The sequence below is a fragment of the Vespa velutina genome, chromosome 1, assembly GCF_912470025.1.
Source record: "Vespa velutina chromosome 1, iVesVel2.1, whole genome shotgun sequence".
Lineage (NCBI taxonomy): Eukaryota > Metazoa > Arthropoda > Insecta > Hymenoptera > Vespidae > Vespa > Vespa velutina.
In genome coordinates this window covers 18,856,834-18,872,203 of record NC_062188.1, presented here as the reverse complement: position 1 = coordinate 18,872,203, position 15,370 = coordinate 18,856,834, and the positions used below count along the sequence as shown (strand labels likewise).

Here is a 15,370-nt window from a genome sequence, read left to right as displayed (position 1 = left end):
GCCTCGTCTAGACACGATTAAATCGCTGAACGAGCTTTTTACTTGGACATTTTCGATTATAGGCTCACCAAAGCAATTATTCAGAAATAATACGGGAAAGAGAAAGAGAAAGAGAGAGAAAGGGAAAAACAAGGATAGTATATGAAACTCGTCAGATGGAGCGGACACATACGATTTTACGACTCGGTTATATTCCATAACGATTACAATCCCGCATGAGGTTGCTGCCGGTATGCACGACAGTTTCAAGCATTTCGTGGTGCAAACGGTAATTGGAAATTACGACACCGGATATACCTCGATGAGAGATAGATGATAACTATGGGACGTTTGTAAGGTCGATAGCAAAGGGTTGTTTGTCTCGCAGAAGTATCTATCAAATAATACGTTGGATCGTTTATCTTGATTTCATTGAAATTCTATGAATTGACATGCGACAACATTTGCTATTTGATCTTTCTTTCATTCTTGATTTAATAATTAAATTTAATAAATTTAATAAATTTAATAAATTTTTTTGAATTCATAAATTTAATAAATAATCCCTTAAATTTAATGAATGTAAAGGGAAAAAGAAAAATGTTTATATATTGTATACGTTTAAGTAACATCGCGTAAGTTAATTTTCTCGAATGGTTGTGGTTTTTATCTAATAGGAAAAGAAAAAAGAAAAAAGTAAAAAGGAAAAAGAAAAAAAAAATCAAAGAAAACGACGAGTCATTCCTTTAGAATTAACGTTCGAAAGGGGACGTACGATACTTTGTTTTTTTTCTCTTTCCTTTTTCCTTTCTTTTTTTTTTTTTTTTTTCTTTTTCTTTTTATCATTAAACATTTGGAAATAAATCCAAATGTGGTTTTGGTGGAATCACGAAAAAAGAGAAAGGGATTCTCGTACATTCCGAAAGCCATCACATTTTTCCACGTCTCCACGTAGCGTTCTATAGCCGTTGAAACTTTTCGCGAGTTCGATAAGTATCTCTTGGAAATGCTATTAAAAGTTGGCTACGAGGACGAGCCGTTCGACCGTGAAATACCATTAAATCGATATACTTTATAAAATCTTTGTGAACACGTGGAACGCGACGACGACGACGAAAAAGACTATATACGACAAAAGGTAATAACCAAGCGATCATTTTAGAAATATTTTCATCCGATGAAATATTTCTCAATCATTTATACGAGTAAAAAAAATTTTTATAATATCATTCTCAGAATGGACTAGAATCGTAATTAACTCGTTGGAAAAATAACAAATATATATATATATATATATATATATATATATATATATTCGTAGAAGCCGTTGTTTCGTCTCTATTTAAAAGAAAATAAATTCGCTTCTACGATATAATGCGAATACTTAACTCAGGAACTAACGTATTACGATCGTGATTAATACTGGATGATTAATTATGCGAGCTCATGCGAGACTAAACTCGTAGAGCTGAGCGTTAGAAAAATCGTTCTTAAGCCGGGAGAAGAGTAATTTCTGTTGGATCGGTGGTGTGACCACTGCGATCCGCCGAGAGAAAGGACGACGACGAAGAGTAAGCGAGAGAGAAAGAGAGAGAGAGAGAGAGAGACAGAGAGTGGGATAGAAAGATAGGAAGAGGGTGTGAAGGGTCGAGAAGAAAGCGAGAAGCAAATTTATCGCGTGCTCACGATCGGTCGTCCAAAGCGCGTATATCAGCCATTAGAAACTTCCCCTTCGCTAATCGCTTAACGCGATAACATGGTCAGAAGAGGACTCATGGGAAGAGAAAATTTTTAATCGCAACGCGTACCTATTATACGATATACTTATAATTGAAGTTATATGATGGATTGCGAACGACCATGCAACTAACTGGCTGATTATAATTGATGAAAAATTTTGTCCAATGAACTTTGTCCAAAATTATGATTGATTACGGACGTACGAAGAGAAGAAAGAGAAGAAGAGATAGAGAGAAGAGAAGAGAGAGAGAGAGAGAGAGAGAGAGAGAGAGAGAGAAAGAGAGAAAGATAATAAGTATAGGACGTTATTGAAAACTATTTACATTAAACAAATTTCTCCTTGATCATCGTGTTGGGGTATACACTCATATACACACACACACATATATATATATATATATATATATATATATATATATATATATATTGTTCTCTGTGTATCTATTATTTTTTCTCTCCCTGTAGTCTATGCCCTTTGTTTTGTTCAGCGAGTCAGTCGTAGACAGCTCTTAACAGAGTGAACATCCTTTGGGATCAACATTTAACGAACGAGCTTTAAATTTCGTTTCTTTCTTCTTTTTAGTGTAAGTATTTATATAATTTCTTTATATAAAAAAAAAAATAACAATTTCTCTACAATATATATTTTACATGTTATCCGTATTTTATCTATGATAATATAATTAATATATTAGTATTAATTAATAAGATGGAAATCTATTGGAATAACGTTTTGGGCAAGAATATATACTTTTCTTTTTTTGTATTTGTTTGTTGGTTTTTTTCTTTTTTTTTTTTTTTCTTTTTTGCTTGGCTTGCCGGCCTCACACTTTCGATCAATTCGGAAGTGATTCATTCGACGTGTGGCAAGCAATCGTAAAGGATCAATCAGTGGTCTCATTAGAAAAATGAGAACTATATAACATAATTTGTCGAGGTATCGTTAGATCGACATTGAACGTGCTAACGTATTAAAACATATTGTACGAATGGTAGTCTAAAGAAACATGCAATGCGGCAATCAAACGTGACTATATCCGGTGATAAATAAATATACATTTTTATGCGAAAGTCTAAAGTCTAACGATATTTCATCGTTTTTGTGTTATATCTTTAAAAACGAACGACGTAACTTTATGAAGCGATATCGGACGATCGTAAACACACGAGGTTTATCGTAAATTCGAAAAAACTCATACGTTGTTGATATCGTTTTATTTATCGTCGAGTACTATTACATAAATATGAAATAGCTGGTATAGATATTGAAATACAAAAAAAAAAAAAAAGAAAGAAAAAAGAAAAAAGAAAATTTATCGCAAGCTTTTAATTATTATCAATTATTTCTTTTATCGACGATCAAATTCGCGGTGACTATATAGGGTCGAAGAAAATGATACCATGATCTTTACCTTTTGTGTTGGATTTTGAGTCCTCTTCTTGGGTGTAGTGGTATGCCGTCTTTGAGCCAGTGTACTCTTGGGGGCGGCGATCCCCTCGTTCTGCATACTAGCTTTACTCTGTCTCGTAACCTCGCTATTGAGTCCCTGAGTTCGGACAACGTAACTTCTCGCACTGTAAACAGAAGCAAATGGAAAAGTTTTAGAAAAAAGAGTGTTAATGTCAAAAGTATATATATATATATATATATATATATATATATATATATCCGCCAATGTCTCGGTTCATAATTGATTACCGAGAATGAAAATGAAATTTTCATTATATCTGATTAAAAACTTTTGTGGATAAAGAAGATTATTGGCTTCATTTTGAACCGTCAGATTGTCTATCTAATTATAAGAATCTTTCGAGCATCGAGAAAATGTATTTGACGTGGATATTTATCATTTCTATCTTTACCGGCTTAACATTGATTCTACGAAACGGTCGTAACTCATAAATGAATAACGAACTGGTAAATGGTTGAAAATTGAAATGATAGATATTTATCAATTCTACTTGTCATATTGCTGTTTATAATAAGAAATGATTGAATTAGAGAAAAAAAAAAATAAAGAAAATAGATTACGATGTTTAATTTAATTTCGAGCTAATTCGACGTTATTTTGAGCTATCTGTAAACCAAAGCTAAAATAATCATATATTATATATTCAACGATCTTTTTATATCTCGTTATTTTCTCTTCTTTTTCCCTTTTTTTTTTTTTATATTCGATCGTTATAAATTTGAACGTATTAAATTGCGAAACTCGAATATAAATATCCACGTACTTGCAGAGTAAGTATTCTGTCACTTGAAATAGAGAAGTTAATAAGTATATATATATATATATATATATATATATATATATATATATATATGAGAAACATAGAAAGGATCGGAATATATAACATGAAATCAATTAAAAAAGGATATTTCCAGGATTGTTATATTAGAAAGTACGTAATTATTGTTCTCAATGCGCAACTCGTTTCCTCTCGTATGTTTTTTTTCTTTTTTTTTTTTTTCCTTCTTTCTTTTTACTCCCTTTCTCCTTTTCTTTTTTTTTCATATATAAATCCCTGCAGCTACAGGACTATAAAAAGCGTATGCTGCTGAGAATTTGAGTGTGCGTGCACGCGCATTGCTGCTTTTTTTTCTGGACATGCGCGCACGGTTACGACTAGGAGAAGGAAGAATCACGGAAAATAAAGCAAAAGGAGAAAGAGGAAGAGGAAGAGGAAGAGGAAGAGGAAGAGGAAGAGGAGGAAGAGGAGAAGGAGGAAAAGACGGAAGAGGAGGAAAAGGGGATGAGGATGGGCGGCGGAGGTTGTAGCAGAGTAAAAGGGGTGGAACGGAAGAAATGGAAGGAAACAACGGCTTTGAACGACCCTCCGTGGATGGTTACAACCTGCACGAAGAAAATGGAATAATATTTCTCTGTTCGAAAAGACTAGAAAGAGAGAGAGAGAGAGAGAGAGAGAGAGAGAGAGAGAGAGAGAGAGAGAGAGAGAGAGAGAGAGAGAGAGAGAAAAGGCAGATGAAGAAAAAGAAGAAGGAATCAGCTCGTACTGCTACTTCTAAGGAAGAAATTACGAAAGTCGATACCTTTTACGGAAACAAACTTTCTCTTATTCGAAAAGAAAAATATTAGTTCCCGGTAAAAATATGAAGACGACGAGGAATATTTTTATGATAACGCTTTTCGTATTTTCTTCTTTCGTAGATTTGCCTTATTCCGAGTAAGGAAACAATGTTAAACGCTTTGGAAACTGACCAATATCGTTCCGCAAAGTTTAACTGTATATCGCATTGGTATGCGCCATAAACGGCAAAGAGAGCTTTCATTGAGAAAGATTTTTCTTCTGTTTAGTATGAGAATGAACAAAAATATGAAATATGAGTTAAGAATATCAAATTGTTATAAAGTTTTTATATTTTCCAACGTTTTAAACATTTTATATGTTTGACTTGTTGTTAAACTTTAAAAGATAATTACGAAATGCATTAGTAATCGTCAAGAATTAAATTAAATATATTTTGGATAAATTATAATTTTTATATATGTAGACATTTATATATATATATATATATATATATATATATCAGACAATTAAATATATTTATAATTTAGATATAATTTATACGATCTTTTTATTCATCGACGTTATTAATTTATATAATGTAATAATACGAAAGGAAGGAGGAAAGGAGGGTAGTACGTTTGTAGTCTCATATATAACGATTAAGCTTGACGCTTCTTGCTTGCATTTGAGCTTTGATAGGATGACGATGGTAGTACAGTGGCGCGATTATTACAACGCAGTGAAGTTTATCAAACCGCAACGCAGCTTCCAGATTATCTGTGACGTAGCGCAGCGTTCTGGAAACGCCTACGGCACTTAATACATTTCTACTACGAGTTTGCAGTATACTCTCGGTTTCTATCCCCCATCCTTTCTCCCTCTCACCGATATATATCTATTACAGATTTGCTTCACCGTTCGGCACGAACGACGTATTACTCTCTCTCTCTCTCCCTCTCTCTCTCTATCTATCTATCTATCTATCTCTCTATTTATCTATCTCTCTTCCTCACCGTTTCTCTTCCGTGTCTATGTCTGTAGTAGTAAACGAGTGCTGGCTAAAGCCTAGAACGCATGATGTTTAGGATGATACAAAGCGGTGCACGCGAATTCCCTATTTGTACACGAAATTCTCGTTACGTTCGGCCGACCAACCGAACCAGAGGAATGGATTTTCCAAGCACGAATCGTTTACCGTTGTCCTTGTTTTTCTTTTTTCCTTTTTTACTCTTTTTTAAATCTACGCAATCTAACGATACTTTGACGGATATTCGTTCATCGAATAAAGCTGATCCTTTTTTCATGGGTTACTAGCTTCTTGCTGTCTTTCTTTCTCTTTCTCTCTCTCTCTCTCTTCCTCTCTCTCTCTCTCTCTCTTATCTGAATGTACCTTTTAATCAAGGATTTGTAAAACGATTGCTCACCTAAGAGAATAAAATTGTTGTTTATAATAGATTCGATGTAATCGACGTCTATCGTACGATGTATCTATATATATATATATATATATATATATATATATATATATATATATATGTCGAGGATCGAAGGAGAGAGAATTTTATGGAAATATTCGAGATTCGTAGCAATAGCTTGACGTTATACAACCGCAGTAGATATTACCGATATGTGGTCAGCCGGATGGTAAAGCGCATTGTAACCATTCGTGAATAGGAACACAACATGGGATAGTTTTCTTCTCTTCTTTTTTTTCTTTTTCTTTTTCTTTCTTTTTCTTTCTTTTTCTTTTTTTATATATATATATATTTTTTTTTTATACATAAGATAACTTATTCTTCATTTCGTTCATATAGATATCACATTTAATCGTTCAGAAAGAATATATGTATGTTAAATCGCATCGCAATTTTGTAAATGTATTTTGTATTTTAAGCGAGGCGCGTATCGTAAATCAAGCCAACCAAGGGTAGCGGACCGTTTATTTTCCGGATAATAGCTCATCTGCGGAACAATTGGTTCCGCGTATTATATGCAATATGCATCGTGACAATCATTTGGGATACAGGAGATGAATAATAAAACAGGGACAACTCGATCGGAAGGTTTTTATTTTCTTTTATTCTTTTCCTTTTCTTCTGTTTTTTTTTCTTTTTTTTTTTTTATAATTTTCTTTTCCTTTTTTTCCCTTTTTTTTTTCGTTTCCATTCAATCGCTCCTATCGAGTACGACTATGTTCGAATGATGCAATAAATTATTTTCTAACTTTTTTCTTAATTAAGAGTGATATATTTGATTGTTTCTTTATAAATAAAAATATTGTTTCATTGATTCTTACGTATGGCGGAAAAGAGTCCTTTTATAAAAATAATAAATCGTTATATTATTATTTCGTTAAGAATGTCAAGTGGAAACGTATGCATCATTCAATATTTTATCCTTACGAATTTAATTGGATAACATTTTTGAGAGACGTATCAAAAGGATCGTCTGAATCCTTTCACGCAACCGAGAATCAGTTCCCCCTGTGATTGATTTTCGTTTCGATGAACAGCCGTTTCGTTATTAACCTGTTGTGTATAACGCTCTGTGAAAAAGATGATAAGAGAAGGAGAATGAGATACTGGTCGAAAGCAACCTGCTGATATATTCACATTCATGCTCTCGTTATGCCGCGGGCTGTTTAACGATTAGCTGTACATACCGTTCAAGCAAAGATGAAATTCAGCTGTCTCTCGCAAAAAACATCAGTCACGGAATCGCATGGAAATTCTACGAACGATCATTTTGCAAATTCATTTTGAAAATATTTGAGATTTTTTTACAAAGGCAGGATTTTAATTCGATTAGAATTTTATTTGCTAATATTATCAAAATAACATATGTCAAAATGACATATAAGAAATGAAAGATGTAAAGTTAAATTATACCTAATATATTAACAATAATTTTAGGATTTAACAAGATGATAAAGTTTTATCCCTTTTTGATTAATATTTTTATATTGACTTATATTTAATGTATTTAAAAGTTCACTCTCTTCGAACTCCATCCGATCCCGCAAACTCTTGATTTTATAAAGGACCGATGCAATCGTGAACATCGTAAAAAGCGTATACGTCGAATTAATTCGTTACAAGGAAATAAAATGGCACTTTCATTGAACAACACTATTCTCTTTGGAATTCTCATTGGCATCGTACTATATCGATAGGATCAAAAAGTACGATTTATTTTACGGTATAGGATAAACGAAACATTATCGATCGAAGAGCGTTTAAACTCGGGTAAATGTTCAATAGAGTTTGTAGTTAACGAATGAACGAGGGTGTTTTACGAGGGACGGGGGGTTCAAAGAGGCAAAAGATGGCCATCTTAGTCGGCTTATCGAGATTACCCTTCGTTTGCATTTTACCCTGGCAAATCGATCGGCCGTACATAAAAGAGTTTTTTCTTTTGTAAGTTCATCGGTCTTCGTGCGTGCATATTGGGCGGGCGGACGGGGAGGGAGAGAAGGAGGTGTGCATGAGAAGGAGAAAACAAGAGAGATAGATAGATAGATAAAGAGAGAGAGAGAGAGAGAGAGAGAGAGAGAGAGAGAGAGAGAGGAGTCGATCGAGACGGTAAGAGGGGAAAAGGAAAGTTAGCGTGAGTAGCAGGGATGTAGAAGGAAAAAGAGAGGGATGAAAAAGAGCGGACTACCGGGCGGCACGTCGCGCGTTGCTGGCACGGTGAAAAATGCAGAACGACGGGCAAACGTAGCGGCGAGGTTGATTAATGAACGCGTCGCCGAAAGAGTAAAATAACAAATAGCGCGTTGCCACTCCTGCCCTGCCCTCCTCTCCCGTTCGCTCGGCCATGACGCCGGTCACGTGGACGTGGCTTTCGAAGCTGCAACAGTAGCCACGGCAGTTACTTGATTCATCGATGGCCACGCTGGTGGTACATCGACGCCGTTGGCATTTCCAACGGTAGGTACCTACCTACCTAACGGGTAGAGAGGAGTTGGAGGGTAGGGGAGATCAGAGCAGAGGGTAGAGACCTACCATCGTGACGTTGCACGCGATGTCGAGTAGGGACGTCAAAGCCGACGTCAAACCGATGTCCAGCTTTTCCTCCTCCCTCCGTCCGTCGCTCTCGACTCTTCTCTTCCTCGCTCCCCCCCCCCCCCCCACCTCGCCCCTTCTCTCCGGTCGACCAACTATCCACCCACCTATTGCCTTCGCTTCCCTCTCCTCCCCTCTTTCCTATCCTCTTCCAGTTGCAATGGACTTGGCTATTCGCTGCTCGTCCCATCGTTCAGACAATTTCCACCTTTATCCTTCCTTCTGGTCTGTATCGTATAGTCAGTAAAAGTCATTGCACGAGAAATAAAAGAGACAGGAGAGATATTATCGATCGTGTCTATGATTATCGAAATAGAAACCTTTCTTCTTGCACGATTTTCGATGTATTATTTCTCTTAAATATTTTTCTCAATACTATCATGATAAGAAAATCAATCTACGACGTGATGATTTATCCACGATATCGGTATACGCATGTACATACCGATTCCTTGCTGACAAATTCGATGATCTATTAGCAGTAGACGTATTTGTTTAGTTATTTTGAAAACGATTAGCGAAGAGCTTACAGAGCGTGATATGACTCTGTGAATTTGCACCTTTGTGCGATGTGAATAATCATTTCCAGTTCGCAGGAAGCGACTCGACCGTTTCGACCGGCTTCGATTATCCGATCGGTAATCGAGTCTATGTACATACCGATGGACTATCATATTCCGTCCGTTCCTGATTACTGACCAAGTCAACAGATATTTAATCGCATATGCAGATTAATATCGGTCGTACGAGTATTCTCGATACGATGTTAACGATCGGCCGCTTTTACTCGACCATTTTATTTCATTTGTAACGGTGTTACATTATTCAAACGATTCAATTGCGATCACGAAAACCGTTAAATTTCTTTCTCCATTTACCGATCTTATTGCGGGCATCGTCGTAAATGTAATCTATCGAATTTTTCGTTCGGCATTTGTTCTCGTCGATGAACGTTCCTTTGAAACCGTGCCATACGATCCTCCGACCTAATCCTCTCGATATGTCAGAGTACTTCAAAGCCAGGACATCGTTTACTTCCTCGAATTTCTTTCGTTTGAAAAAAAAAAAAAAAAAAAAAAAAAAAGAAAAAGAAAAAAAAAAAGAAAAAAGAAAATGAGGAAAAAGGAGGATAAAAAAAAATTACAAAAGTGACCAGAGAAAATACGCCCTGTTAGATCCCTATAGTTCATCGATATACCCGATGTTCTTTTATTTTGTTGTTTCGTTTTTACTTCTTTTTTTTTTTTTTTTTTTTTCCTTTTTCCTCTTTCGTTCTTTAACGACGAGGAAACGTGAAAATCGTTTATCACTTTTGGAAAAGCAACAGCGTGTAAATCACGAACGAACGTATTTTATCGGTAGGCTAACACGGAAAACGCGTACTCGTAGCCGTGAAACTTCATTTTCCTACGGTACCATTTTAATCAGTGAGTAATCGTCGGAATGTCCGCGTTTCGTCACGGCGGATACAAAAGCGCGGTATTTATTTATTTTGAAATTTTTTTATTCCTTTAATTTTTTTTATTTTTTTTTTTTTTATTTTTTTATTTTTTTATTTTTTTTATTTTTCTTTTTTTTTTTAGACAGCTGTTATGGCCACGATTCGATTCTACAAAATATATCCCAATTCTGTAGCGAACGGGCACAGTAAAATTTATTTACAACCCGATTGCGTATGGCCTCGAGCGGAATTCATTTTCTGTCGGTCCTATGTACTACACTTTTGCTTGGATTCTCTCGAACGGGTTCGTACCGACGTACCTCATAAATGGTACAACCTTGTCTATCGATGCTTCCTCCCCTCAACCCACCAACCGTACTAACCACCTCGCCTATCCGCTTATATCGATTTGTGAGATAGATTCTCGTTTATTTTAATCTAATCGTTTGAGATGTGCCGTTGAAAAGATTAAGTAATCTTTGTTATAATCGATGTTAAATTATAATCGTTCAATCGTTTTCACTTTAACGTTACGATTAAAACGTAAGATGTAAAAAAGAGGAAGAATTTTATTTTTTTTCGGGTATCGCGAGTTCATCGAATGAATATATTTTAGCGGGGTAATAAAATCGATCGATACGATATTTATCGATAATTTAACGTTATTTAATCGATAAAAATGTATTACGTGAAGCCACATAATATTCTTCGTACGAATGATGTTCGACGTTGAAAGCGATTAGCTTCGATTAAATGAACTAATTCGAAACGGACTGGCGTGTTTCTCCGCTCGACAATGACCGTGATAAATCGCAAAATTATTCGCGAGAATATCACGAGAATCCGAGCGAATGCAGAAGCCGAATTATGCACGGAACCGTGGTTGTGACGTCGAAAGGTATTCGCGATAAATCACCTGAAAACAGAGAAGACTCGCGACGTTGATCGCGTGCAAACGACCGAGTTCATTACGCGAGAAAGAATTCGAAGACACCCGTTTGAAAACGACAAAGACGACAACGTAGAACGAAGATCCTTCAGTCATTCACAAAGGAAGAATTTCCTTTTAATCTTTTTTATTTGACACACCATCTTAAATCTTTTCAATTGATTTTATTAACCATAGAGGAATAACAGAACAAGTATATATTCCGATGTTATTTACTTCTCAAATGAATCGTTATTAAATCGTCATAAAGTAAAATGATTTTAGGGGTGCGAACGTTTACAACGATTATAAGACCGTAAATAATGCACGGTTCAAAGCAGGCGTGAATGTAGAGAAGTAATCAATCGCGGTCATCGCTCTTTGTATTGCATTATAGCGGAACTCCGATTATCTGGAACAATCGAGACCGGAATAGGTTGGTTAATAGAAGAACCAGCAGTACAATCTAGGCCTCGAAAGTGAATAAACAAAATCGAAATTTTATTTGCGAATGAAAGCTAGATACGATCTTTGTTTCGCGAACATATATTTGTCAACATTTTTGTTGTTTCTATTCTTTTTTCTTTCTTTCTTTCTTTCTTTCTTTTTTTTTTTTTTTTAACTAACGATCGTTACATCGGACGAATAAAAAAAAATATATATGTGTATATATATATATATATATATACATATATATAGTCGTAGTACGTCCTATACGATTTCCAACTTAAACTCATTATCCGTTAATCTTATAAATTTGACGAGGACAAAAATCGCCTTAACGAAAATTCGAAAAAATCTTGAGGTTATAGCATTATGTAATAGGTACATACTTATTTAGATTAAAAAATATTCATGGTCCGTAAAGTAAATCTGAAAACCTCTGGAGACGTGGAGCTTTCGATGATAATAATAATAATAGTAATAACAATAATAATAATAATAATAATAATAATAATAATAATAATATAAGAAGGTTAAAATATTAAAGCCATCGTACAGTAAAATAAGTTTTTACGAGAAAATTTACGTAGAATATCATTGAAATATTTTATTTCTATGGTTTATACGACGGTGTTGTTGAAAATTCTCTACGTTCATGTGGGATATTTCGTAAATTACATTCGACCGTTCGGTTTGGACGTTTCTAGGAACATTTACTAGGACGAAATCGTCGATTGAATCGTCGAGAAATTGTCGATAGAAGGAAACGAAATTGAGGAACGATGTATCGGAGAACATATATATGCATATATATATATATATATACATACACATACACACACATGTATATATATATATATATATGTATATATGTATAGTTATATATAGTATGCAGAGGATAAACTAAAAAGAAGAAAGAAAAAGAAAAAAAAATGATCGACGATAAAGAGTGGATGGTGACTGTTTGCGATGGGACGGCCGCTGGCGATGAAAAGTGTAATTGAAAAAGGTGGAGGAGAGATAGCTCGAAAAACAATTCATCGAGGTATCGAAGGGCGAAGAGGCAAATTTGATGCCTTTCGCAGACCACTCGACCTACGATACGGTTCACGTTCTTTTAATCCGTGCTGGTGTGTTCACTGGGGTATCTCATTTTTCAAGGCACGTTGGAAACTGAATTTCCAGCGGGTCTCGTGAGATTCGACGCGTGCACAAAAGAGAAAAGAAGAGAGAAATAGAAAACGAGAGAGTTGGAGAGAGAGAGAGAGAGAAAGAGAGAGAAAGAGAGAGATAGAGAGAGAGAGAGAGAGAGAGAGAGAAGGACGAAAGAGATTGCACGAGACGATCAAAGTCCGGTGGGCCGGAAATCCGTGGCCCGATGTGGTCTAACGTCTCCAGAGTGTTATTACTCTTCATCGTCTTCCTATCGCCCGGATCCTGCCACGCGAGAATCCAACAAAAGAGAAAGAGAGAAAGAGAGAGATAGGTAGTCGTAACTCACGACTACCTAAAAATCGATTCGGCCACCCTGTAGATCGTTGTAGGTATGTACGTACATGTACGGCGGTAGCATCGCAAAACGACGTGAAAAAAAAGGAAAAAAAAAAAAAAAACAAAAAAAAACTTAGATTCTTCGAAAAGCAAATTCTTTTTTTTTTTTCCCCTCCCTATCGTTCCACCGACGTCCCGATATTTTTAATTAATTGCTCGTTATCCCGTATACGTTTCTCGTTTTATTTTTTAACCTGTTACAAACCACGTAAACGAACCTACGAAAACTTGACGAAAGTTTCTCGTCAACTCTGACAACGTACAAATACATATATACATATATACATACATAGAAATATGGAATGGTTATGTCATGAATCTCGAATAATACAACGTTACTCGATCGTCAACGCAACTTTGCAACTTCAACGTGCAACCCCTTATAAATTTGATAATAACATTGTCTGTACGTCAATGCGTATTATATACACACATACATACATACATACATACATATCTACTTTATGTCCTAATCTAACCAATGGTCTTTCATCATTCTTTATTTACGAAAGCTTTAGAATGAAACTACCTTTTTTTTTCCTCGTCGTGCACGTTAATCAAAAGAATGTTTCTTTTTTTTCCTCGACTAATCAAGAAAAAGTTTCTAAGTAGTAGTAGTGTGGTCGGAATGAAATTGTGAATGGATTGGTGGAAATAAGAAAAACGAAAGAAACAAAAAAAAAACAAAAAAAAACAAAAAAACAAAAAAAGAAAAAAAGAAAAAAGAAAACGAGAGAAGAAAAGAAAAGAGAAAAAGTAATAAAGATTATTTCGTCAATAAATGAAAACGTATGTTTCTGATCTACGCTAACCTCAGGACCATCGGGAAAAATCGAAAGGAATGGACGATGTGCTTTAACAAAACGAGAACGGCGGTGATTGGTAGGTGGAGGGGGAGGGAGGGTGGTCGAGGGTTTGCCGCTCACGAAATTACGAAACCCTCTCGAGAAACTGCAGGTGCTAACGCTTTTTGAACGTACACATGTACGAGAAACTCACCGGGAAAATGTAATTATATCGCGTAAACCAACATTCGCGTACCGCAGGAACGTAAGCTTTTGCTGTCAGAAATGTTGCGAGCTCGTACATACATAGACGTCGTTGGGGATGTTCAAAACACTCGTTACGACTTCGAACGTACCGAAGTCGAGCTTACATGCGTATTTAAAAAGAAAGAGAGAGAGAGAGAGAGAATAAGCAGGTGAAAGAGAGAAGAGTGGGAGGAAAAAATCCTATATCCGGTAGATAGGTAGGGTAAAGCGGATGGAAATGTAATTTACTAGAATGGAATTTCCGCTTTTTCGCGTCGTACGAAAGAAATGTATGAGATTAATAGAAGATAGAAACTCGCGACATACTATACAGCGGAAACGTTCGAGAGAGAGAGAGAGAGAGAGAGAGAGAGAAGAGTCGCAAGTTTTTAACTTCTCTCTCTCTCTCTCTCTCTCTCTCTCTCTCTCTCTCTCTCTCTCTTTCTCTCAACGTAGCGAAAGGGGTAATCTGATTTGCTTATAAGCGAGAAGCGAGACGGCTCGTACATCGTTCAACGAGTTTTACTTAAATCCGAAGCTCAACGTCGTTTTGACTAGTGCATCCAAATCAACATAGAAATATCTCGCTTGCTTGTATTTCTGCTTTGTTTTTTTTTTTTATTTTTTTTTCTTCTCTCTTTTTTTTTTTTTTGAGAGAGAGACAGAGAGAGAGAGAGAGAGAGAGGAAGAAATATTAAAAACGAATATTTTTTCTTTCGTTTTTTTCTCTTTTTTATTTTCTCGGTGAATTAAAGAAGAAGAAGAAGAAGAAAAAATAGAAAGAAGTGACGAAAAGTGAATGACGGAAAGTTCCCGAATCATCTTTTCATAAACATTATTATTATGATCGATTTACCTTCCGACTTTGATCTTATTTTACGATCATACGTTTTCTACGTTTCTCGTATTTCCGGTAGTTAATCGTTTTCTTTTTTGTAACTTGACTTTTCCGGCAAGCCCTTAGAAATAGCTACCTACCACCAACCTATTTATCGTGCATCAACGATCGTAGCGCATGACGTATTATAATAGAGAACACATTGCCATTTACAATTCTAATTTAGATTCTGTTATTTGTATGCGTATGTAAATTTGTACGTTTATTAAATCGAACGTACGATTTCTATTAGTCGTTCACGATGAATATCGAATATATTTATTT

General features: G+C 35.5%; 1 protein-coding gene and 1 long non-coding RNA gene across 3 annotated transcripts in view; one reads left to right on the top strand and one right to left on the bottom strand.

Annotated features, from left to right (window-relative positions):
* LOC124946524 (protein vein) overlaps positions 1 to 15,370 on the bottom strand; it is a 245,941-nt gene that overhangs the window by 103,758 nt on the left and 126,813 nt on the right. For both annotated transcript variants that reach the window (XM_047487431.1, XM_047487341.1), the window contains exon 2: positions 3,132 to 3,294. In XM_047487431.1, the coding sequence (XP_047343387.1) occupies positions 3,132 to 3,294 (163 nt within the window). The remainder of the gene's footprint in view (positions 1 to 3,131; positions 3,295 to 15,370) is intronic.
* Positions 1 to 15,370, top strand: part of LOC124946863 — a 160,289-nt gene that overhangs the window by 104,615 nt on the left and 40,304 nt on the right. The window lies entirely within an intron of this gene.